Raw genomic sequence first — 26134 nt, 5'->3', positions numbered from 1 at the left:
CACCTGGATTCACAGCCAGATCTCTAGAGCAAAAGCAGCGAGTGAAGAGTGGCAGAACTTTAACTCCTTGTGAGGAGCTGAGGACAGAACTCGCAGTGAAGGACCCAAACTCCCGGAGGATATTCCCACCTCCAGGGAGCATGTATCTCATGGGTTTCCTGCCGGGGTTTCCTGCCAGAGTTTCTGCCACAGCACAGCCTTGGCACGTCATCTCTGCATTTAAAGCCTTTTTTGGTTTGTTGGGGTTTTTTTTCCCAAAAAAATCGCCTCCAGGTATTTGTTTCACGTACCTGAGTGCTTCCCAAACACTGGGTTTAACCTCACTGCTGTCTCTAGTCCCCTCTGAGCACCAATATGTGATGACTTGGATCTCCTGAGTCCTAACCCAGTGCTTTCATCCAGGAATCGTTCAACCTGCCTCTTTAAGTCATTGGAGATTATTTGGATTCAGCGTGTGCTCCTTTCCCTTTCTTCAAGGCTGCATGACTTCCACTCTTTCCTTGCATCTTCCAACCTCCCTGTCCCCGTGGTTGTTTGCTGTTCCTTTTCTTTCTTTCTTTCTTCTCCCTGCCACAAAGTGTTGCACAAAGCGATACTTTCGGATGTACGGTGGAGGGGACAGGGGACATTATTCCTGCTCTCAGAGGTCCCTTTAGGAAAAACATTCTTTAAACGCCCACAAAGATTTAAGCCAAAAGGTTTTCATTTTTAAGCTGATGAACAAATAATTTGTCCAGAGTCAAAATATTTGTGCTGATAATGGTGCTGTGCTCTAAGGGAATCCACTTGCCTTTCTTATATTATTGGACTTGCCTGCTCGCAGATACCTCAGTCCAGCGATATCCCATGTTGTATCCCAGTCGGAGACTCACAGCCACACTCTTGCAGGAAGAAAACGCTGCATCTTTGGAAAACTTGGGTGAAATTTTAAGTGGCACAGCAGGAGTAGAACCCAAGGCCTTGTGCTGGTTCACTGTTACCCAGCATATTTTGGACTTGTCTGTCCAAAACTTTGGATGACGTCAGTGGCATAAGTGGTATAAAATTGCTGTTCTGTCTGGGAGAATGTCAGATCCGTTTGCTCTCACTATGTCCTGATGCGTGTGGCCATACAGGAGTGTGGCAGCAACTCCTCTGATCTTCAGCCTATTGTTGTAGTGGAAAAAATAACATAGAAATATAATGTAATTAATTGTTTAAAAAAAAAGTTGGGTTTTTTTTTTAAAAAAAAGGCCTCCCAATTCCCCTGTCACTAGTTGGACAGTCCAGGAAACTCTGTGTTTATTAAGCACTGTGTAAATTTGCAGCTCTCTATAAATGTAAAATCAATAGCAATGATAACAGCAGCAAAGTGCTTAGTCCAGCTCTGGTAATAACCCAAGATTGCTAACTTCTTGATAAGGTCACTTGCTTTACACAGGCACCTCCTCTCCATGTGAAAACACGGGGAACAGGACAGAAGACACTTGTGTTCCCTGACAAGAAAGGAAACACTGAAAACATGTAATTTCCAGCAGGTGACGATGGCAGGCAACGACCTGAAGGACTCTTAAAATCTATTGTGGAGGCCTCAGCCCCTCCACTGAGGGCTGCAAACACGCACTTCCTCTTCTAGGAAATTAAAATCTTAAGAAACATCTCCTCATTAATGGTATCCTTTTTTTCATCTCTTCTCACAAGTACATGAGAAAGGGGAATCCCCAGTAATCTGACGGAGTGAGCAAAATTGCATTTCTAGAGAACGAACAGAGCGACGAGATGATGGCTTCTGTGGCTGACCCCTCTGAGCTCTGGCCTCTCTCAGTGGTGCCAACCACTCAGCTGCTTTTAGTAGGGCACAGCCTGGGCAGTTTCTGTGGTTCACAGCAGGGGTGACCGCCTGTGTGTTGGGACCACGCTTCCACCTCTGCCCGGGTGTCCTGCAGCTCTACTTCCCCCTCTACTTTCCACTATGGTGATTCCCTTAAGGGTGGAACTGCTGCGGGCAGCTGTGGTTAGCTCCATGCAGTCTGCTCCTCTTCCACCAGGTCCCCTTTAATCCTAGTGTAGGGTTCCCAGACGGTTTACCGCCATCCGTCCGGCCTCTGTCATGACCTCTGCAAGGAGTTCACTGATAGACCTGAGACCCCAGAAGTAATCCCTTCCCTCCTCCCTGCCCACCTCTGTCAGTGAGCCTAGCCTCGTCTTGCTCAGTGGTAGGTCCACAGTCACCTTTGAGCTTTTTCTTTGCCATGCTTCTGCGGTAAATCAAGTCCATCTGCGCATCAGTTCCCTTCTGTTTTCTTCTTCCCTGACCCCTGCCTGCTAACCTATCCCTAGGCCCAGTGACCTTCAGCGCAGGAAGAATCCTCCTTAAGCGCCTATCCCAAAGGCAGCACTCCCACTGTTAAATAATAATCATACAGTAATAATCACCAGAGGGCTGGCAGGGATTTCAGGAAGTCTCTGAAGCCATCCCCCCCTCTCCGAGGTGGAGTCACCCAGGAGCAGTGCCTGACGCGTGCGTGAAATGCTTCTAGCGATCGGGATGCCGCAGCCTCCCCAGCAGCCCCCTGCGGCCCAGGAGACCTTCCTGGGAAGAAAGCACTTTCTTGAGCGCAGCCCAAATCTTTCCTTCTGCAAATCAGGCCGATTATTACTTGTCCTTCTTCTGGTGGATCTGGAGAAGAACCGATCACAGTCTGCCTTACAGCAACCTTTTATATAATAGCAAGACAGCTTTTAGAGTAACCGAAAAAGAGGCGTTTGCTCACTTGCAAAGTCAGGAAATTCCCTGCCAATGGACATTCTTTGTCGGGGATCCTTTGCCAGCATAGGCTGAGCGCTAAGCCCCACAATCTACATTTTCCTTTTGAATGACGCCCACAAAATAAACCAAATATCACATCCAAGGAGATTTATTACATCCCTTCCAAGGGCGAAGCATTCCTCAGCTACATTCCACTTCTGTCTTTTGTGCTTAGGAAAGGAAAAAAACCTCTGTGATGCCTCTGGATCCCACCCCTCGAGGGCTTCTGTCGTTAATAAAGCCGAGCAGCTGGAGCCAGATTTGTCAGACTAGTCCTGAATGGCTGGCTTGCTCCTGCTGCAAGAGCAGCACCATCAGAGCAGCCCTAGGATTCCTGCCTCTGCTAGAAGATTAATAACTCGTGGCACCACGTTTCCTCAGTAAAAACACCTTTTGTTGTTCCCAGTGACACCCTATCCCCGTGGCAGCAGCTGCCAGAGTGGATCTTCTCACTTCCGAGCCGCTCTGGCTTCTCCTGCCTCTGCATGATGCAAGAGTTTGCAATGCTTTTTGGGAGCTCAGACGTGCTCTTGGGGACTCTCTGCTTGAAGCGATTGCTCTCTCCAGGCTTTGCAGCGAAGCTTTTATCCAGATGTGTAAAAGAGGATGTGTACAGAGGGAGGGCAAGGGGGTGAAATCTCTGTTGTGTTATCTGAGCTTAATTAAGCTTCTCCCTAGGCAGTCGCTAATTGATTGACCCCAGGACTGCAAAAGGGAGCAAATTTACCAGAGCTCATTAAAAGAGCGAGATTGGAATCTGAATTTTTTTATTTCAGAGATTAATACCTATGACTGATGTCTGGCTGACGGATGCCAGTGAAACAAACGCTACTCAGCAAATGTTGGTAGGTGGATTTGGCTTTTTAAATCCAAATGAGAGAAGTGATGAGTCCTCACATGCCTGCTTATCTTCATCGTGCCCCTTGCCACCATTTCCAGGTATCACTTAACTGGAGCTCTGATACTACTTTCTGCCCCGCCCTGGGCTGTGCTAACCAGCCTGTAGTCCCTTCCAGTGGGTATCAAATCCATTTCAGTTTCACAGGCTTCAAAAGCATTTCAAAAAAACGACCAAAAAAAACCTCCCCAAACCAAAAATCAGCTCACCCACTGCAAAATGCAGCCACTGCAGGTGTGGGTGAGGCCAGCTCTGTGACAGCACAGGGCAACACCCCAACACAACTGTGTAGAACGTGGAGAAGGGGAAAAGATGCTGTGTCCAAGGGGAGCTGCAGGAGGAACGAAGGGAAGAGGACCATCCCCTCCCAAACGCCTGGGACATTGACTTTACCAAAAATGCTGAGATCATTTCCAGTCTGATGGTGTTCAGATCTGTGTTGAATTGAACAATTGAACCCCCACCCAGAGCCACATACAGCGCAGAACAGGGGTTCGGGCTCACGCTGAGTGACAGGTGCCTTCTTCTCAAACACCTGCAGCTTGGGGCACTGTTTTCAGGTCTCCTCTGCAAGTACTACCCTTGGTGACATTTGACATGATGAAAGCTCACCCCGTCAGGACTGAGACATAGCCAGTGTGCAGAAGAGGCTACGGGAAGAGAAAGTGCGCAGAACAGTGTGGAAGCAATATGCATGCCTGAAGATGAAGGAGACCATCACAAGGACAAGATGGCTGGACGAGCAGCCACTGGCCAGGTGACAGAAGGCTGTTAAAAGGCCAACTTTCACAACCAGCCCAGCCAAAGCTCCTTGTATCACTTGGAGCCAATTCACTGTGGCTCAAATCAGCCTTAAAACCATTTCAGCTGGGCTTTAAAGATATTTAGAGCATGGAGAGAAAGGCCTAGCGTGTAGCAAACGGACAAAGTTGTGTGAGCACCCTGGGTGTGAGATGTTGCTGCAGATTTGAAGTTTCTCCTGTCAGCCTGTGAGTTGCTTCCCTTTTTTTCCTCACTAGGACAGACTGGTGTCCTATTCCCTCCTACTCTCCATCCTCAAAGAAGATGCTCATCTCTCCTCTTCTGAAGAGGTTTCTGTGCGTTCTGTCAAGTTTTGCAGGGATTTGATGGAACTGTCAGCTGAGCAGCAACATGGACAGGTGACACCTATCCTATATGGTTTTCACTGTGAACACATCTCTGCAGTCGTGTCTGCCTATTGCTGTCCTAGGCCTGTTCACCCTTAAGCCCTTCAGAGAACTTCAGAGTCGCTTTTCTGTCACTTCAGTTCAGAAAATGTTTAACATCAGTGAGCGTTTACAGGGAAGTCCCAATTTTCACGCCGTTTTTGAAGGACGCTGGTTTGTTGGGTCTCTGGGTTTAGGTAGTGGCTGCAAGAATAAGTCCCTAGGTGTAGCTATGATGAAGAGGGACTGCCACTGTCTGCGGTGAAATGACATTTGTCAGCAAGGAGAACTGACTCTCCAGAAGAAGATGCTGCTGAGGAAAGAGAGGAAGCCAAGTGTCTCCTCTCCGGAGCACGTGGACTTCCCCATCCTGAGGAGGACACTTGTGACCCTCACAACCCTCCCCCCTACTGCTTGCTCTGTCTGCTTCTTTCTCTTTCTTCTTTTCCTCTCTCCTCAACCACACCCACTATTTAACCATTTAGATATAAAAATAAAAAATAAAAAAACCACCCAACCCACTAGACAGAGGGTTTGCTAAAGAAGGGTAATTTTAAAAGCAAGTCTTTGAGGTCAGCGTGTAATTGTAACATTGGGACTATGTGATCCAAGACAAAAATAGTCCATTGGGTATCTGGTCAAGGAGGAGAGGATGGCAGCCTGCAGTGAAGGAAGAGTGACTTACATGGGATTGATTAGACGGCAAAAGAGCAGGCAAAACTACTCGCTGGCACCAGGACTAATATTTTTGTAGGATACTGCGAGATTTTCTGTCTGTGATGGGATCGTAAGAGCTGCTGTTCGGGGTCACAGCCTGCCTTGGTCAGTAGCCCTGCCTCTGCCAGGGGCCGGCACTGGGTGCTTCTTGGGAATTTAATGGTCTTCTGCAGAAATACAGATATGATGTGAAGTATATTTATATATTAACCTGCTCATGAGGAACATTTCTGGTTTGGTCTGGAGTTTAGGTGCTGCGGTTTTTAAACGGTTCTCCATTTTCAGTCCCCTGCTTCAGGTACTTTATGAAAACCTGTCTTCTTCAAAGGGTTCGTGGGGCTGCGAGCCACGCCCTTCCCTTGCGTGGTATAACGGAGGATGTTTTCACCCTATAAATGTCGGACCCTTTCCTCACAGTTCCGTCACAGTTATCACTGACAGCAATAAGTTATGTGGGCCAATCGTATAATGTATTTTACCAGTATTTCCTCTAGTGCATTTTAAATGCAGAAGTGAGCCGTCTAAGTGCCCGAATATCTCTGCTGTCTGCTAACCCTGAGAGTACAATACAGGGGGTGGGAGGACCACACCACAGTGCTGGTTTTGTTTATCATTCTGGCAAGAGACAGTGGCAGCCCCCATCACCTGGAAATAATGATGCTAATTATTGTACTGGGGCAAAGCACCAACTGTCCACAGAGGACCGTGATTTTCCTGGCTCCAGAGGTGGCATGGGTAGGACACCAAGCAGCCTTTCATCTCTGTCGTTCCTAAGACTGAGTTGCTTTCACATTTGCTCCCAGATGAAAGCACCATAAAAATCAGTTTTACTGTGAAAGAAGTTAAGTGTAAGAGGAGGGAGCACGCCTGTACATTGATGCCAATGGCTGGGGGTATAGAGCTGTACCTGAATTGATGCCACTTGTGTTTCCATTCCAGATGCCCAGCCATCAACTCTCCAAGCTTTCACCACAGTTCAGTATTTCCCCTTCTCAAATCACTGTCTGTGCATGAAAGGGATTTATTTTTAATCAGAAGCCAGCACTGGTTGCAGGGGTCTTTACTTTGTGACCTTCAATTCTGTTTCTAGGAGGAGACAGTGGGTTTCAGTACCTTCTTGCTGTGGCTGTCTCTGGGTCAGCCCTTCCCAGAACAGATGCCACTGATTCAGGAGGGCTTGCTGCCTCCCCTTTATTTAAGTGCTGGTTACACAGCTCCACCAGGATCCATTGCAGTCGTAAACCACGCTCAAGGGATGAGCAATTTAGGGTTTGGAGTCATTGTGGACCAGCCCTGGAGACCTCATGCAATTGTTTTTCATCTCTCTTACACCCACAGTTTTGCTAGATTAGAGTTACTGCAGAACCCAGAGAGTTTCTGACTTGAATTTGAGTTGGGAAAGACACACAAAAGAAAGGAATTTGTGTTGTAAATTAGATTTCTCAGATTTCAGTGATTTGTCATGGAAATGTGGCTCAATCTATGCAGTCATAAAAACATTTCACATGTTCATACTCTTCTCATGCTATTAAGTTCCCCGATGTGGCAGGGTACAGTGACTGTAGGAGGTAAGGTTAATTTCAAATCAGCTGTGATAGAAAAATGACTTGGCACCCCAGCTGGGGAAGCATTAAACCTACAAAATGAGGATTAACCTAGAAACCATTCCCCAGTCCTAGCGATCTATGTGAGAAGACTGAATTCTTGGCTCAAGTTGTTTTCTGCCCCTGCCAAAGTGTCCAACGGGGTATATGCTGCCTCTTGGTGCAGCTCAGGTCAGCGGGAGAACACCCAAGTACCTCCCTGCGTGTGTTGTGCTCCCTCATGATCCAAAATGAAAACCATAATTCAGAGCTCAGTCAATGGGGGTGGTCTAAAAATAATAGGATTGAAACCAGTGAATAATGGTTTCTTAGGTTTGCCTGCCTGTGTCGTAGCCAGGGGGGTGCATTTCCAGCCAGTTCCCTGCAACCATCAGAAGTCACCTAAGAAAAGAGAAGGGGAGATGAGAAGCTTCCATGTTCCCAGGACTCCAGGTGCTCAGGCTTTAAGAAAACCACTAAATGTCCTGAGATGCCTGGAGAAAGAAGGATCTGGCAACGCTCTTAGCCGCGTTTGCCACACAAACCAGAACCTCTCATTTCTCTTGTACATCAGTGGACGTTAGAGATGGACAGGCGCAGTGCCGCGGGTGGTGAGTTCTTGAGCACTTCAAAGAGCCTTTTCCTTAGTGCTGCTACCTTTGGACATGTTTCATGCTTCACGTTTTGGGCTGCTGCCATACTCAAGCCCTCGATGAATCGAGAGCTGTACAGGACACAGTAGCACCAAAGGGACCATGTTCAGCATGCCAAGGAGACAGGTACTCTGGGACAGAGGAGCCAGGGACTCTACTGCCCTGCCTTGCCTTGCCTAACCTATCTACCCCCCAGTCAGCTGGAGAAACCACATCTCTTTGCATCTCTGCTTCCTTGCTGGGCATCTATCTAGCAAGCGTGAAGGGTTTGCTCAGCGGGGCTTCTGGAAGGCAGCTGATAATTTTTATCTCTTTATTTCAGAGCACGATCAGTGCATTAAGAGGGTTGCATTACACGCTTGGCTGCAGCTGTATGAGACTTGTTGACCCAGGAAGTCCCTCTTTTCCTTTTTGCAAGTTGAAAAAGCCACACTAGGGCTTTTCAGTCTGGAAATGCCGCTCAAGCAGGGAGCTCTGCAAACCCTGCTTACCAGGGCTTCCCCCAAAGCGGTTCTTGCTCAGCAAGAGGGCAGCTGGCTGGCTCAGGTGAGCTCTCCTGAGGCTGGGAGAGCAGCAAGGCCAGTGCCGGGCTGCTCCCAAATGCAGCTGCATGCCCAAGCAGCATGGGTAGTGCCAGCTCCATGCTGCCTTCCTCCTGCCAGCCCCAGCCCCATGCACCGCTTGGGCAGGGAGAGCCGGGCAGGGGAGTTCGCTGCCGAGAGTGACATTTCTGCGTGCGCCTGACAGCATCTGTTGCCATGGCAATGCGTACTTGAGCCTGAGCTGAGCTGCATCTTCCCCGAAGTTGTGAATTGAGCTTAGGTTTATTTATTTAAAACCAACCATAATGAGTGATAGAAAGAGAAGAGACACGTTACAAATCCCCTTGCGCAGGCCGTAGCCAAATGAGTCAGAGGCACTGCAGGCTTTAATCAGCCCACCTGACGTCAAACCTTTCCATCAGAGGAAAGTGCCGCCTGGAAATGTCAACATGCCCAAATGGAAAGGCCAGAAGGTAAATCTTTTCCTGTGCTCGCTCACCGAGTAGGAAAGAACAATTAAAATTCAGCCAGTTCCCCAGACACATCTTAATAGCAATCTGATTGAACGCTTTTCTCCTCCCGGTCCTCTCCCATCCCTGCCGTTAGCTGCCTGGGGACAAGGCCTCCAGGTTTAAAGGATCTTTCTAATGCAGCATCAAACCCCAGATCCTGCAAGAATAAGGTGTTACTACTGGCAGCAAAAATGGGCTCCGCAGGAAAACTCTGTTACTGAAATGAGCTCTCCCACAAACAGTGAGCTAACCGTGCCATGATAGCGGTTCCCAGTTTCACACGTGTGAATGCCCAGGGGTGAGAACAGCAGCTTAACTGGGATCTACATAACTTGCAGACAGAAAGTTGGGATGAGGAAGAAAGCAGTGGGAATGAGACTCTGTTTGCCAGAGAAGGTGTCAGCCACCTGTGGGCAAGTCAACACCAACCCTGAGAGATGGCCCCAGCAATGGGAAACAGTCGTGGGCTGTAACAGGGGAGTGTTCTACTGGGAAGAAAAACCCTCCTGCATCCTTCCTGCATCTCTTCTAACAGAGCTCGAACCTTGGGCTCCCGTGATACATGCAAGGTGCGAAGGAGCCCCCAGCTTTGAATATAAGAAGCCCGTTCTTTACCGTATATTGTAATTAGGTGTGCAAAGGGGAGAGGGGTCAGCCAAGGACACCTACAGCTTTATCTGCCCCTCTGAGGAACGCCAAGCTAGGAAGCCTAGGGAAACCATCCCTTCCCGGCCCACTGGTGTTTGCCAGGGGTGACAAAGGGACACACGCAGACATCAGGGGACACGAGCACGCGGAGAAGGAGGAAGGAAGGAAGAATGTAAGATGCAAACCACACCACTTAAAACCAGGGCGGCTTTCCAGTTCCTCCAAAGTGCTCCCCACACCCAGCGCTGTACAGAAGCCAACCTGGTGGGCTTCTGATCTTCCCAAATCACTTAACACTTCTCCTCCTTTTATTTTTGTCCTAAATGTAAGCATTTTGCTTTGGTGGCTGATCCTGGCAACGTGCCCCAGACATTACACTGGGGTTGTTTTTGCTCTAGGAGATAAGTCTGTAATGAAGGTTTCCTCTGCCGTGTCTCTCTTTCCCCCATAGTGAAAGTCTGTAATTACCAGTGAGGGGCGAGGCAGACAGCACTGAAACAATGTCATTTGAATGGGGGTGAGACATGCCTGAATTGCTGGGTTGTGCTTTTCTCCTCTGCAGGACTGCTTGTGGATCTGGACCTTGCTTTTAACCCTTGGCAGGGCAGGGAACGCTGTCCCCCCACTCCCCCGACCAGCCTGCGTGTGCCGGATCTGCTTGGCTCTGATTGGGGCAGATCCTGCTGGACGTAGCCAAGATGTGAGTGTCCAACTTCTCTGCCATGCTCGAGGGGCTAAGTGGCACAAATCAGCGGGGATTGTCCCCTACTCATCATGCGGGTAACTGGGGTTTTGGAGTGGACTCCGTATGGCACATGCAGTGTGTCAAAGCAGAGCCGTTGTGGTCTCCTTGCCCCGACAGGGCTAGTCCTGTTCCAGCGGCTCTTCAGCTCCCTCCTGCACCAAAGCCATCTGCTTCCAGCTCCTTGATGCAAGGTATCTCCTTGGGGTAAAATTCAATCAAAGGGGGTGTGCAGCTATACCCCTCATCCTTCCTGGGAAAAGGTTTGAGATGTAGGAAGTGGTTAAGAGAAATGAGGCAATACAGCCCCCGCAGAATGACTCTTCAGGTTGTCTGCAGCTCCATGAAGGCTGCCTGGGTCCCTTTTGCAAGCTGGCCTTGCAACCATGCAGGCTAGAAGCCTATTAGAGTAAATAAAAATTAGTGCATGGGAAGCTGAGGCAGCCACCCTCCTCTGCTATTCTGTAGCTTCCCATTCACCTGAATTTCCTGAAGGGGAGTTATTTACAGTGTCTTCAAATGCTAAGAAACTGCTGGAAGGAGATGCACTTATACTGAAGTTACTCTTCATTCAGTTAGTCACCCTCAAAGTTGTCTGGTTCTCCAGGGAGATTGCCAGCAAAAAAAAAAAGGCGGAGTCTCTGCTCTTTCCAAGGTATAGAGCAGGGAGGGCAGATCGTGTGTGACAAGGCAAAGAAACATTCTTAGCCTGCCATGAAGAAGTGAAGGAGGTACAAGGTGATTTTTCCCCCTTTATCAGTTACTTTCAAAGTGGTGAGTTTTCAGTTCTCATCTTTTGTTACGGTACCCATTTACTATTTTGGGGCTTTACTTTCCAACATACCTAATCCTGCCGCAGGCAGCTCAGCCACATTCCCAGGAGGCTGAAGGTGTTCCATAGAGGGACACTGCTAGGGTCTGGTGTCTTGTATTCGAGGCTTTCCTTTCCCTAGGTCTTGCATTTCCTGCTTCCCTGCCTGTCACTCATTCCTTGTTTGCAAGGCCGATTTAAATCTATCCGAGGGCCTTAAGTTCACCCCAGAAAGAATAATAATTGCAGCGCTGAGCTCTGTGGCTTTCCTTTCATTCCCCACATAGCATTAGGGTGCTCGCTGAAACCACAGCATTCATGGATCCTTGCCATATGCAAACATGCAATTAATATGCTCTTCACTTTCCCCTCTACTTCCCAAGCAAGAGCGGAAAAAAAGTGCAAGTCGTGGCGTACATTCCCTTAGTGCACGCACACGTGTGTGTCTGCACCTCGCTCAAGTGCTCCAGCATGGCTCGCACCTATCTGGACTCAGTGGTTACTGATGAAACGTGTCTGCTTGCAGGCAGACATTTAATTCGATGCAGCACCACTTCTGGGTAGCTGCACGCAAAGCAACACGCACAACACAACTCGTTCCCTCTTTGAGCTGTGGCAGCAGATTTATGAAGATTTCACAGGTCTTCCCCCCCCTTTCTCTTGTTTTAGCAGGGAGCTGAGGTAGGTGTGATTTCTTTGCTGGCTCCCCTCCCTGTCCCTCTGCGGCTCATTGGCGGTGGGAGCAGGTGTGCTGGGTACCTGGCTGGGAGACAGCACCCAGGAGGAAGGAGGAAATAGAAAGCAGCTGAAGCCGTCTGGAGGGAGAAGCGTGTGTGTGACAGAGTTTAAACCAGCCGCTGGAAGGAAATCAAAAGGGAGCTGGATTTCCTGGATGAGGTGGGGCTGTGGAGCAGAGGGCAGAGAAAGGTTCCAGCATCTGCAAGTCCTTCCTCGAAAGTTACCTTTTGCTAGAGGACGTTTTGCTGTATTCCTCCCCTCCTATCTTGACTTCTTCATGGGCTTTGAATTGTTCCCACAAAAACTAAATGAAGAAATGACACCTGAGTGTTGGATATGTAACAACTTGTGCCGTTGCACACAGCCTGACTCCTAAGGGACTGTCTGGGGACCGCAGTGCCTCTTCTTTAAACTAGGTTGAAAGTCCCTTTTCCATCCTCACCTTGTTCTCAGTGGGACTTCAGGAGCAGAGGGGACCTACAACGCAGCAGTCGCTCCCTCTGTCTGTGTTGCACAAAACGGCGAGCAAAACCACCCCCGAGCAATATACCGAGAGGTAACTGAGTCCAGAGAAAAGCCGGAGAGAAATAAAGGCAGGACTGCTACGAAGAGCTACTGAAGGGCCAAAGTATGGAGCCTGCATGGCTCCAGAAAGCCTTCGTGGCTAGGAAGGCTAGGCTTGTGGCAGAAACCAGCTATTCCATCCATATGAACACCAAAGCTGGAAAAATAAACAGGACAAACGGTATCTTTCGCCAGACTTGAAGTAAAAGCTCTGCTGTGGTGGCAGTCCTAAAAAGCCAGCCTGACCCCCAAAGCAAGCAGCTCTAATAGCGTGAATCATTCCCATACCGGCTCTCCAGGCTGCAAATGAGGGCAAACCCCAGGCAGACGACCCCTTCTGTAACAACAGAACCTGCATGCAGCAAACCAAAAATCACTGACATAGGCAGCTTGCCCCACATTCCTCAAGAAACACTCATCCTTGATGAGTTTGTGAAATCTCCTGGCTTGGTCTTGGGGGGGGGACACCAAAAGCTTCAGCTCTGCAGGCTGCAAAATGGCCTGGATTGCAGTGCATGTGTTCAAGCCCAGGGGCTACTTCCCTTGTCTTGCACATCTTGCTCACAATGGTGCAGGGCGAAGGCAAAGCGAATGCCAGGTGGCACGATGAGGGACTTGCAGTTCTCTCTCCATGGTTATAAAGGCAGGCAGTGGCAGCAAGACCAGGCAGGATGGAGCACAGGAGAGTGGGGTTTCTTTCTTATGAGAACCGGGTTGATGATTCACTTCTCAGCACTGATAAAATGAGCTTGGTCATACATGTGCATTTGCAGTATCAAAAATTGTGAGGCCGGGAAGGCTTATCCGCTGTCAGTTTGAGACTTGTTCAATCTAAACATACTTGGTTGCTGTTTCGGTCTCCTGCTGCGATCAGATTGCAAATAAATCTAAATATAACATCAGAGAAAATAAGGCTGAAAAGGGATTTGAGCAATCATGTGATTCAGCCCCTGCCCCAAGGTTGCCTCCTGATCAGCTGTATCTGTGTCCCAAGAGATAGCTGCAGAACTTGGTTTTAAAGATGCTCCGGTGAGGGTGACATTGCCACGTCCCAGGCACTCGTCTGTTACTGCATGTCCCCTCCAATGTGGCCAAGAAGAGCAATTCTTGCCTTCCTATTTCCTGCAGCTCTTTGAATGCCTAAAGACTGTTGGCATGAGAGTCTTATCTTTAGACCAAAGAAGCCCAATTCCCTTAGTCCTTTTTTAGGGTCCCCTTTTTCTCCAGTCATTCCCACCACCCTCCTCTGGACCCAGCCCAGTTAGTCCCCATCTTGCTCGAGGGGTGGCACCCCAGATGGGCACGGCATTTTGGCTCCATTTCCCCATGTTCTGCACTGGTCCTCTGCAGAGCAGAAGGGGAACTTCCTGTCTTAAAGGTTTTGTATGAGGATTCCTACATTTGTATCCCAGCGTGGCATTTGCCTTTTTCACAGCCACGTGACGCTGCTAACACTGCTCAAGTGCTGAAAGCGCTGCAGTGGCCAGGCCTCTTCTGCAGCAGTGCCGCTCAGCCTGTCCTTTCCCCCCCTTGCTGCAGGCACCCCCTGCCAGCTGCAGCAGCACATCTGAGTCTTTCCGAATTGCAGTCACCTCCCCTCACCCCATCAACACTTTCCCTGTCCTCAGGTCTCTTTTGGAGCACAAAACTGCTCACCTGCACAAATACCTCTCCTTTTTGGCTCCAGAGAGTCAGCAGCAACAGTCTCTGAACACAGAGGTAACGTTTGCATTGCCTGTAATGGACTGCACTCGTGTCTGACGTGGGGAAAATGTCTGTTTCAAAGCTCTGCACAAGTGCTAGGGATGGGGTTCCCTATCAGAGCTCTCCCAGATGGGACAGAGCAGTTTTGTAGCGCGATACTGAAAAGGGAGGTTTGTTGCAATCCTTCCTTGCCTGCAGAGGTGCAGCACCAATAGACAGGGGAGCTGCAGCCGCGGCAGTTATGTTCAGTACTAAAAGTATTAAATAGAAGCAGGGTCTCAGAACAGGCAACTTCATTTTTTTCAAGCTATTCTAATCTTCCGAATGGACTTCACAATCCCTACCTGAATGTGTCAAAGCTTTTTTCCTTCAGAGTGCAGACAAACAAGTAAGGTTTACTTTGCTTGACCTTTTCTGATGACACTGCCACCCATGCTGTGCAAACAGTCACTGGAGCTGACACCATCTCAGCTTCCTCAGCCTGGCGTTGAGGATAAATACAGTGTGTGTCCTGAGAAGAGGCCTCCTTGGTTAACCTGGGCAACGCACTGGACCAGAAACTCTTGGTTTCATCAGTGAGTCTTCACAGTTAGGGAAGTGATATCTGTGTCCGGTTAGCGGCGGGAGGTGGAAGCTGCCCCTGTTGTGGCTCTGCCTGTGCTCCGTGACCCTGGGCTGTCACCCCATTGCTATCACAGGGCTTGGTCCTTCTGCCCCTCGCAGCTGAGAACCCTGCTGACTGGGATGTTAAGGGAAAGACGCCTTTCCCCTTGCTTGGAGATAGAGGTTTGCTTCTTGCTGAAGGGTCTGGACATATTTCTTCTCCCCATCTTACAGCGGCAAAGGTTTCTGTGTTCCTCCCTTTAAACCCACTGGCATCCACATTGACAAAGAGGTTTCTTTACCATCAAGGAAGGGGGAACAGCATTATTTTCTCAGCACATCTCCGTCCTGGCTGAATTTATGTCTCTGAACCTTTTACCCCAAGGCTCTTTACACTTGACTGAAACGTAAGGTAAAAGTAAATGTAACTGTAAGAGCCCATCGTGTGTGCAAGTATAAAGGCTTTTGTGTGCAGGAGGTAGCATGTGGCTGCTTGTGCTATGAGTAGCCAAGGAGCGCCTTGGGTTGTCCTGTTAGTCCCCAGACCTGTGGGGAGTGTGGAGCAAGAGCCTGGATGGATGGGAATCCAGTGTCTGGTTCGAGCCCAGGCTCCAGCCAGCCTCAAATCTGCACTTCCCCACCATGACCCTCATTGTTGGCAACTTTCAGCTAGGTTTCTTCCAGGAGAGATGCACCGCTGTCTTTGTGTTTTTCCTCCATATGCCTGTGACCAAGAAAGCCATTGCCAGGGGCTGTGACTCCAGTCCATTCTCTGCGGAGCCATGAAAGCAGGGACAGATTAATAAAACATCAGGGCTTCTTCAACAGGTTTATTATAAGTGGTTTTCCTGAGTGTTGGTTGGAGTAAGGATCAGAGAGGACAGGGATCCATAATCCTATTTATCTGAAGCCATATAATCTTCCTGAAGCTCTTTAATGGTGCCCAACTCTTTAATTACAGAGCAGCCACATGGGCTGCTGCAGCCAGGCCTACCTGCAAGCCCGTTGTGGAGAGCAGGGCAAAGGAGATCTCCCTGCCGGCTTGCGGGTCCCCTTTGGGCACTGACCCCTCGCAAGACCCATCTTTCCCGGCTGTGCTCCCCGAGGAATGCAGAGGGGCCACCAGAGACTGTCACTGCCTTTCTGCCGGCAGGGACGTCCGCTGAAGGGAGGGTTTGGTCCGTTCATCAAAGTGAAATCGCTCTGTCGGGGATCAGCATCATCCTCGGGCCCCCTCCGCAGCCCCGGGAGGGGCCCGGGAGCCCCGGGCAGCCACCGGGCTCGTCCTCCCCGGCGGTGCGGGGAGAGGCGGGTGGCCCCGGCGGTGCGGGGGGCTGCCCGGGAGGCGGGTGCGCCGCCCGCCGCCGCCGCTGCGCTGCCTTAAGGGGGTGTCGGCGAGGGAAGTCCCGCCCCGCCGGCTCCCGGTGCGCGGGCGGAGGCGTGCCGCGGCCGGCGGCGGCGCCGCCTGCCCGGCCCCTCGGCAGCGGGGCACTGACAGCTGCCCCGAGCGGGCACCCGGCGCGGCGCTCCCGTCCCCGGCAGGCGGCTCGCTCCCCGCCGCGGACCCCGCCGCCCCATGGACCGCCGCCGCGGGGGGGCGGGCGGGAGCGTGCCGCCGCAGTGAGCCCGGCCGGCGGAGCGCGGGGGGCGGCCGAGCCCCCGCGCCGCGGGCACCATGGACAGTATCCTGGAGCCCTTCCCCGCCGAGCGGCTCTTCCCCGCCGCCGGCACCGGCTTCCTCGACCTCGGCGACTTCAGCGAGGCGGACTTCCTCAGCAATGTGGTAAGGGACCGCCGGCAGCGCCCCCCCTCCCCGGCGGGGCGGCCCCGGGCAGGCGGCCGCAGCCCCGGCAGCAGGGACGGGACGCGCCGGCGGGCTCGCCGCGGCTCCCGCTGCGCCCCGCCTGCCCCGGGGCTGCGTGTGCCGGGGTCCTGCCCCCGAGCGCGGGGTGCCCCGGGGATGCGGGTACCCGCACACGCTCGCCGCACACGGCCAGCGCCCCCCGGCACCGGCCCCGCCGCCCGCAGGCGTCCTGCCGCGGGCACCCCGAGGAGACCCCGCTGGGCAATCACGGTTTTTTTCTCACAATGCGCTGTTTTGAGACGGATGGCTGGGGGAGAAGCGTGCGGTCCCAGGCGGGGAGTGCATAACCTGCCGTGGCTCGGCTCAGGCAGCACCGGAGGCACGGCCGGGTGCCATCGGGAGACCTTTGGGCTCGGCGCCTCCGCTCGCATTTGCTTGTAACTTTTCCTCAGAGTGGCATTTGGGAGATGAAGCATCTCCCACTTGGCGTTAAGGCTGGGCTGATTTACTTTGGAGAGAAGGGTGAGGGGGAAGAGTGACTTGGGAGGAAAATGTGTTGCCAGTCCCAAGAAACCAAAGGGGCATTGTTCACCTCTAGGGAAACTGCCCAGCCTCTCGGAGGAGTCGTGCAAGTCCCCAGTCCAGCAGCTCTCCTTGAGCAGCGCACACAGGCTCTTTGCTGTCCTGCCCAAGCTTTCTGTGGGAGTTGTGCTGCAAATCCTGCAGCCCCTCTGCCAGGGAGGGACTCAGCCCTGAGGCAGAAGGGGGAAGGGCCCCACCCCAGAGGTTGTTTAGGGTGAGGGTGAGGGCATCATCCAACACCGGGCAGTGGGGCGCTGCCTGCACTCGAGGCTCCATCACCAGCCTCTGAGCAGCTGCAGTCGTGGGACAGTGTTCCTGTTCCTGACAAAGAGATTTTAGCCATGGCTTGTTACTCCCCTGTCACAATACTGGCACCTCCCACATTCCCAGTGTAGCACTGTGAGGGTCTCTGAGGACTACCCTTGCAACGGGAGCAGGGGAGATGCCAGCACCATGACACAGAAGCAGGGGACAGACAGACGAGGGCTGTAGCCATTAAACACCTGATGAATCCACTTCTGCTTTGCTACGCAGAAGACGTCCAAAGCCTTTTATGCTGCCTCCCTTGTGGAGAAGAAAGTAGAGATGCAGAATTTGCGTGTATGTTAAGTGCACCATACTTGGTGTGTGGAGGCACACCAGGTTTGGGAAAGAGATTATGCAGGCAGCCCCATCTCTCACAAATCTCACCAGCTCCTAATTTCCAAGATACTACCGTGCCTCAAGGACTGACTCCGGTCAGGCTCTACGGGAGGCAGCAGAGTCCCGCTGTGCACAGGCAGACCTTCCAAAGGCACGTCACCCCGAGACTGAACACTCGCTCGCACTGTGAGGACTTGCCCGCTCGTATCTGAGAGACCTGTTGTTAGGAGTCTCATGCTTTCCCTAATTCCATATACATCCAGTGTGGATGAAGCTGTGCTGATACCAAGTGCTTTATGCCAGGACTGTTTATTCCGTTACCGAAGTGAAAATGGTATGTATTGGCACCAGCCCTTTTACCTAGGTGCAGCAATGGCTGCAGTCAGAAGCCAGGGAACCCCTAGCCAATATAGGTGGTACCTTTTTATAGCTTAAATACAACTTCTGCCTGCAAGCAGACCCTGTGAAAAAGAAGCTTTTGTGTAAGAGTGCCATCTGGTGCCACCTGCCAGGACAGTGTCTTTAAAGTGTGCAGTGGCCATGTGCAGGCTGGCTCCGTCTTGCCTCATTTAAACCGCCTTTCTGCTTGGAAAGCTACTTCTCGAAGTAGCCTACCCTTGCCTTCACGTTAACTAGGTTGCGGTGACTCAGGCATCGTTGTGCTCAGCTTACAAGTAGAAAAAGAAATGCTTTTGTGGATTTTTTCCCAACTGCCAGCACCACAAACTTCTGCTGGAGTGTGAAAGTCAAGCTGATACCTTGCAGATCATAAATATAAGAGATTCTGTAGCCACTTCTCGCCTACCAAATCTGTTGGTGATACCAGAGCCAGAACATAATACATCACCCTCTTTGTTCTCACTGTGCATAACAACATGGGGGGAAGGAATACACTTGCATTTTCTTACTAAATTCAGCAAATCTCCTGGGATCTTGAGATGTGTTGAGAAGTTCTTTTCACATCGAACTGCACAAAGCATCACCGTGCACAATAGCTCGCAAAGTTGCCAGTGCCTTTACTTCAAAGATGGGCAAACTTTTCCAGATATTGTTCAGCAAGCATTTTTCTTAGAGCAGGCCAGGAATTTTGGCCATAAAATGCCAGTATGAAACTTTTTCTGAGGATGATTTCTTCTGTTCAGAAAGGAAGCGGAAAGAAAAGACGGATGAACCTTACTGCAGAGGCTGTGCTCCTGTGGGGCAAAAATTATGTGTCTCTAAACTACTCTCCTTTCCTGAACCTTAGCACTCCTAATGAGTCATCTTGGTCTTTAAAAAATGCTTCACTGTATTGTTCATCTAAAGTTGTGACAAAGTAATGAAGGAACATCTGTAGATGCATCCTCAAAAAGGTGCTTGAAATAGAAAAAAAAAAAAATAATTTGAGTAAGTGTGGGGGTGCCACTCAGAAGGACCTAGACATGTGGAAGGAATGGGTCACCAGAAACCTCATGAAATTCAGCAAGGCCAAATACAGTCTCCTGCCCCTAGGTTGGGGGGACTGACCCACCAGGGCTCATGGAGCGGTGCTGTGTCCCTGTAACAAAGGCGGCTAGCAGCTAGCAACAGGAGGGCAGTGGTAGATAAACAGAGGGATGTGATTATCCCCCTTTTCTTGACAATCATAAAACTGTGTCTGAAATACAGTGTCCAGTTTTGGACTGCCTAGTAGCAGAAAGTTGTTGATAAATCTGAGTGCGTGGAGGGGATGGTCACCAAGATAGTTGGGGGCTGGAGCACTTCTCCTGTGGGGGGAGGCTGAGGGAGCTGGGCTTGCTCAGCTGGAGGAGAGGCAGTTCCAGGGGAACCTAGCAGCAGCCTGCCTGCACTGGTGAGGTTGCTACTGAGAAGATGGACCCATGCTCTTTACATAAGTGCATGGCAGGAGGATGAGTGATCATAAATTGGAACGGGGAAGGTTTAGAGTGGGTATAAGGAAACAATTTCTCACTGTGAGGACAATTAAAAGTGGACGAGGCTGCCCAGAGACACTGTGGAAGTTCCTTCCTTGGAGGTTTCCAAGACCTGTCTGGACAAAGCCCTGAGCAACCTGGTCTGCATTTAGTGTTGGCCTTGCTCTGAGCAGGAGGTTGGATTAGAGACCTCCTGAGCTCCCTTCCAACTTGCCTGAGTCTGTGATTATATGATGAGGGTTTTGTGGGGGTTTTTTTAAGTCTTAAGGAGAGTGGTGTCTGCTTGGTACTTGGAGGGGAAATCTCCAAGGGACACAAAATGCTTCTTTTTACTTCATTTAGCCTCTGCTAACCAGACTTACATATGATGACTACTAACAACATTATCAGTCTCCTTTTGCTCAGGAGGCCACCTACTGCTCTTGAACTTGGGCAACTTTGCTCATCTTTTTGCCAGAAGGACCCGCCATAAATGAGGCTAATCCTTCATGCAGTCTCTGCTTATCAATTTCACCTGTCTGCCTCCTGCCCAGTCCAGCATTTCTGGTCGTTCCTGCGAGCACCCATCTATTCACTTACAGTCTATTACAGCTGCACTCAGAGAGCTCCTACTTTCTCTCTCGGCTCTCATCAGTGCTGTGAAACTCTTCAAAAGCCTTATCTTTTGAGTCAGATCCACCACTGTGCTTCACTGGGTTTGTGACACTGGTGTCAGAATGAAGCCAGAATAAACCAGCAAAACAGGAGGCATGTGTTTCTTTTTAACCCGGTACCCCAGTGGGTCTATTTCTTCCCTATGTTTCTGTATTTTATAGTATGAAAAGATACCTTCAAAGATGACTTTGGATGTTCACGTAAACACCCCTCCATTTTGACTCTATGCTTTTCAAAGCATATTCTGTATCTCCTTCAAAAGGGAGACATCAAGGCAAAAAAATAGCCTACATGCTAGTTGAGGTCTCCGCTGTTAGAAGTTGCAAAATGGCAATTCAAGCTGTCTCAGCAGTGCTAACCCAGCTCCTTTGGGGAATGCACGGTAACGCGCTCTTTCACCATGTGATCCTATATGCCTGGGCAATGTGACAAGCGGCACATTCTGGAGCCTACTGGGAGCCAGCAGAATGGGAGAAGAACTGCTTGTCCCTGTGGGTTGCTCCTGGAGTGCAAACTAAGTTTTGTGCCTACCGTGTGCTCTTTCCTTTAATATTGTCCCGGCCCGCAGAAAGGAGGAAAGTAGCAGGACTGTATGTAGTGAGCAGGATGAGAGCGGTGCTGGTGCAACTTGTAAAGGGAGCTTTCCCTCAAGATAGAGAGAGGCTATTTACCATGGATGACCGTCGCTCTTGCAAGAAGCCTGTACACACTTCTATTCCTCTTATGCCTACTACAGGGACATAAATAGCACTTTAAATGGTGCTTAGGTCTTGGTCTGAGTGAGCTTCATGATGTGTAAGCTTCCTCCCACCATCTCCGCACACAGTGAGGATGAAGAGCTCAGGCAGATTTGCTCATCCACTTCTCATCCCTTCCAGTTGCTAGAGAGGAGAGCTCTGCTGTAATGGGAGGCTGAGTCTCTGGGACCAATGGTAGTCCCTTGGTCTACTGCAGCAAGCATTTTGGCCCTCTATTCCCATGCCTGGTAAAATTTGGTCAGTTACACATCCCTGGTTAGTTAGCCAAGTACTGGCCTAGGCAAGACTTTTTTTCTTTAAATTTTGCTTGGGACTTGCCAGTCAGAGATTCCTGTGGGATCTGGAGCACAGATAGAGAGAGACCTGGTATGGCCATCAGACCTGCTCTGATGGAAATGAATCCTAAAATAATAGTTCCTAGATTTTCCTACTTCATTAGTATCTTTGGATCCATCTCATGGTTCCTCCACTTCATGTCCGTGCTGCTCCTTATCGTCTCATAGCAGGACTTACACCTGCAGAAGTGCTGGCAGCAGGATGAAACCAGAACTGAACACAGCAGTTCATGGGTCTCTGAGCCTACAGCATCATCACCGCCGGGTCAGCACCAGGAAACATATTTCCATTTTGGTAACAAAGAGGGGGAGAGACTTGAACTTCCTTTGGAAGACTCTAGGTAAATACTTTCTCCACAGAGACTGGGGATCATTCGTGTGTCCCTCCTAGCTGCCAAGAAACTGATAAACATTTGGGATACTCTTCCTAAATAAAAACGTTCATCTGTTGGACAACTGCCTGCACGTGCTGGCGATACACTGGCCTAAATGCTCAACTCAGCCGAAGTGGGAGAACCCTTTAACTGCGTTGGTAGGCAAGAGCTAGGCAAGAGGTTGCAACTCAGAGCAGGAGTGCAGGAAGGCATGTGTCCAAAACGGAGTTAAACAGTGGAGACAGAGCCATCGTCTTGGTGGGGAGCAGCAGGAAGGACTTTGGTGAAGTGCTTGCAGAGTAAACAACAGGAGGGTTTGGCAGGGAGTGGAAGCACATCTGTGCATACAGTCTGCTCCCACTGAGGGAGGGTGTCAGCAGCACCAGTTGGGAGATGCTGGGGATGTAGAGCTCGGGCCACGTCTGCCAGGTGATCCCCATCCCCTCTGGCAGAAGGCAGTCATTCAATGCCACCGCCGCTTTCAGAGAGGAGAAAACCTAGGGGTCTCATCTGTACAGACCAGGCTGTAGAAAGCCTCTGAGACTGTTCCATTAGACCTCCTCCTGGTACCAGTACAAGTGCCTAAGCATGGTGTCTGGTGGCTTCTGAATCCCATGACATGTTGGGTTCATCGATGCAAAGTGCCTTCTGCTGCCCAGGAGCCCATCTGGTGCTGCACTGGTATCATCCAGCACTGCACTGGTCTCATCCAGGGCTGCACTGGTCTCATCTGGCACTGCATGGTGTCATCCGGCACTGTGCTGGTCCCATCTGGCGCTGCGCTGGTCTCGCTGAAGCCTGGAACGGAGCTGTCTCTGGTAGAGAGGGGAATTTGGAAAGAAGAGCGTTTTCTGAAGCAGCCCCTTAAAGGGAAATTTTAGAAGTAGGGATTTCATAGCCACAGATGCAGCCCCGCTACTCAAAATGTGGCCAGGCTGACACCTCTGCGATGTACTCCTGTGTTTCCCCCGAGAACGGTCTACTCCTGGGCTCACTCCTTTTTTTCTCAGCACTTCCCTGTAGGTTTTCAGACTGTAGTATTTAATTAGCATTTAGTATATTACTTATTTACTACTTTAAAAATTCTCAGTGTTAAAGGAAGTGAATGAAAACACTTCACTCTCTGGAGTTGTCTCTGTGATGGCCATGTGGCAGGTCCTCTTCTCATAGCCACAGGTAGGATTGTGCTCAGGTAGGATTCTCACGACTGACTTGTACCGGTGCATTTTAGGGAAAGGATGAGTCAACCCTCTAAATCCTGTGCATCCTTATGCTGTTGTGGACAGTCCACCGCAGGAAACCAAATGGGATGCAAAACCCAGCTGGTGACTCTCCTTGCTGCAGAGTTACAGGGGAACGGGTAGGGCACCAGGGATGAAGTGGACCATTACACCTCAACTAAGAAATGGCCAAGAGCTGTCTCTTGGCCTGATTTGGCTGGGAGATTTCCCAGGGAGATTCCAGGTCTGTGCTGCAAGGTCAGATGCAGTCACTGATGCTTCACAGGCAACCTTGTGGCCAGCATTGTTCTTCTTCAGGAGAGGTGTCTGTTGGAGGAGCCAAGTGTGTTAGTCCTCCCTTCCAGGCCAATCTCAGTCCCGGGATTACTACATCCCACCGATCCCAGCTTTCTGCTGGGGACTGTGTTTATCCTCCTTCACACATCTGAACTGCTGGGACTTCCTGTCTCCACATGGGAGATGAGAAGTGAGAGCAAGGGTGGAACCAAAGCCGTGTTTTCTGACTGACCCCCATGCTAGCACCGTGGCTGTCCTGCTGCAGCTGGTGACTTCTGAGCGTGCAACTTTAATGTAGTTTAGTATCCTTTGGCTGAAATCATCGATTGTGTTTTCAGCCTGGCAATAGGACAGGGAGGGGTGCTTGCATGGAGCCCTTTTCTTACTCTTTACTGTCTTTGGAGCTCAACTTGTGTTGTGAGTTGTTAGGTGTTTTCTTGGGTTGGTGCCTGCATGTTTTGCATCGTCCCTCAGAGCAGAAATAGCTGAAAGGGTGTGAGGATCCAAGGGCATGACCAGAGTGGCAGGGGACTGCAGGTAGCATGCTGAAAGGCAAGCTGTATCTTTCAGCCCAGTTGCTCCCCACATGTCTGCCATGCAGTGTTTACATCTGTCTAACTTACTCCCAGCTGCTTAAGAAAACAAATTTTTTTGCTTCTGCTTTCCTGTAGGGTCATATCATTTAAGGTTTTCCTTTCCTGTAGTCTCCTGAGCCAACCTGAACACCCCAGCCTTCCCCTCTCACCCATCCCTTTCTGACTTCTTTACCTTCTCTTTCCTTTCTTTGCGTATCTCCTTTTACTCCTATTTTCTTAAATCTCTCCAGGGCTGTCTGCCTTTGAAATCATGCGGAGCTGCTCTGGTCTGGTCAGTGTCCAAGTGATAGATGCTTGACACTGATCTTGACACGTTGTTCTTCCAGAACAAGGTCTCGTGAAGGTTGGAACTGCAGATATCCACACACGCTTTCACTCCTTTCTTTCTCTTCCTATTTTGTCTTCTCACTTTCTAAGATTGCAGAAATCCCTTGTACGAGATGGAAGCAATGTGCATGGCTATTCTCCCTGAAACTAGTATGTAATTTAAACCAGTGCTGGGGTAATTAGTACCATCTTTAGGGCTCAAAGGTGATGCCTTACATGAGGTCATTCATTATGATCACTGTCCAGCCTGTTCCAGAGGAAACTCACCCTTGACTACCTCAGCAAAGTTGCTTTTGGCTTCTTTACACTGTGACTTTGTCTTGATTAGGAAAAATGTTCATTCAGGTCAGTCTGGCTGACCCGATTAGCAAAGCCTGCTCAAAACGCAGTTAACATTTTTCCTAGAATAGGTGCAACATAACGCGTGCAGCTCAGTGATCTGTGTCAGGAGTTCCCCTGCAACAGAATGTCAGGGCTCCCTTGGGAGGAACCTGGCAGCCGAGGCTGGAGGAGAAATACAGCTTGGGCCTGACACCAAGCACGTTGCACAGGAAGGAGCTGGATACAACATTGGTTTTGGACACTCATATTGGATTGTCAGCATCCCTCCTGCAGGTGAGCCTCCTTAGACCGATGCCCAAAGAACTCCCCAGCACAGTGTCACAGGGACACTGGCTTCTCCTCCCAATGCCATGGCATGTCCAGATGGGAGCACTGCAGCTCAAGAATAACACGTCTCTGCTGGCCGAGGCGCAGGGGGTCTACTTTGCAAACCTGCTCCTGGCTCTGCAGTATTTGCAGCCCTCCCTCTCCTGGGAGGAGAGCTTTTCCCTCCAGAAGGGGTAGCTGAGGCAGAGAGAAACCAGGATGAAGAAAAGGACCCAGGTCCAGAGCCTCGATAGTTAATTGTTAATGTCAGAGCAGCTTGATGTTAAATGAGTCCCGTAAATTCATGACAGTTGAAGGAGGGAGCTGGGCAGGTGCTTTTGGCTGAGCTCACTGCTGCCCCGGGGGGAGGGACTGTAAGCCAGGCAGCTCAGGGAAGAGGAAACCAGCTCTGACATTTGTAAAGACTGTTGATGGAAGGTTTCTTTCAAAGCCTTTTCAGTCTCTCGATCTGAGAGCTCTTTGCCCAGGGAGTGGTGGAAATCTGGCTCTTCTTTCCAAGCAAATGCGGCAGACTCTGAGAGTTGATGAGGTGCTGTTGAGCCACAAATATTGAATTGCCAATTGAATGATGTTGGGTTTGTTTTTGTTGTGTTTTTTTCTCTTCTTATGGACAGTGGTGCAGTGAGGTTGTCGGGAATGGGAGAACTGTATTTTAGTCCCAGCTCTGCCAGTTACTTAGCGTGTGATCTTCAGGGTGTCACTTGCGGCGATGCAGCTTTTGCTGTCTGTCTATAAAATAGTGCACATCCTTATTCTTACTGGCATGGGGCAGTGCCATCAATGGGTGAAGCAGATTAATGGAAAGTTAGACTGGGGTGGGGTTTTGCTAGTAGATACCTGCCAGGAAAGGTCCATAGGAGCTATTACTTTGCTTCCCCAGTTAGAGTCTCTTTGAATTACTTTGCAGCTATAGATGATATTTGCAACTTTTTCAGTTTGGCAGGTCCTCCACTGATGTCCCAGCTATCCTTCGCCCCTCTCCTGTTCATTACCCCCGGGGGCTGCACGTGTCTGATTCTGACCTCAGATACTTCAAGATAATCCGGAGTAATCTTTCTGTGTCAGTCTGAATGACTGCGTTGGTCAGCATCAGGATTTAAACTGAAGTACTTGGCCCATGTTGCTGCTGGCCTGGCCTCTTTGGGCCTTTCTGAAAACCAAACAATTTGTGCTTTATAAATCCAGTGAATGGGCTGTACTCATACCGCATCCTCCACTGCACAACCAGATCCTGGCTGAGTCGCAAAACCTAACTTCTCCCTGGGTTTGGCAC

The 26134-nt window shown here is 50.3% G+C and overlaps 1 protein-coding gene across 4 annotated transcripts in view; it reads left to right on the top strand.

The window, feature by feature from the left end:
* The window catches only part of CREB3L1 (cAMP responsive element binding protein 3 like 1), a 69467-nt gene that overhangs the window by 6778 nt on the left and 36555 nt on the right, over positions 1-26134 (top strand). For 3 of the 4 annotated variants that reach the window (XM_076344562.1, XM_076344563.1, XM_076344561.1), the window contains exon 1: positions 16338-16473. The exons of the other annotated variant lie outside the window; for it this stretch is intronic. In XM_076344562.1, the coding sequence (XP_076200677.1) occupies positions 16366-16473 (108 nt within the window). In that variant the 5' untranslated portion in view covers positions 16338-16365. Of the gene's footprint in view, positions 1-16337; positions 16474-26134 lie in introns of those variants that run through there. 4 annotated transcript variants of the gene reach the window in all.

Source organism: Aptenodytes patagonicus, chromosome 7, assembly GCF_965638725.1.
Source record: "Aptenodytes patagonicus chromosome 7, bAptPat1.pri.cur, whole genome shotgun sequence".
NCBI classification, from domain to species: Eukaryota; Metazoa; Chordata; class Aves; order Sphenisciformes; family Spheniscidae; genus Aptenodytes; species Aptenodytes patagonicus.
The sequence above is the reverse complement of the archived record's forward strand: the minus strand, read 5'-3'. Positions and strand labels throughout refer to the sequence as shown.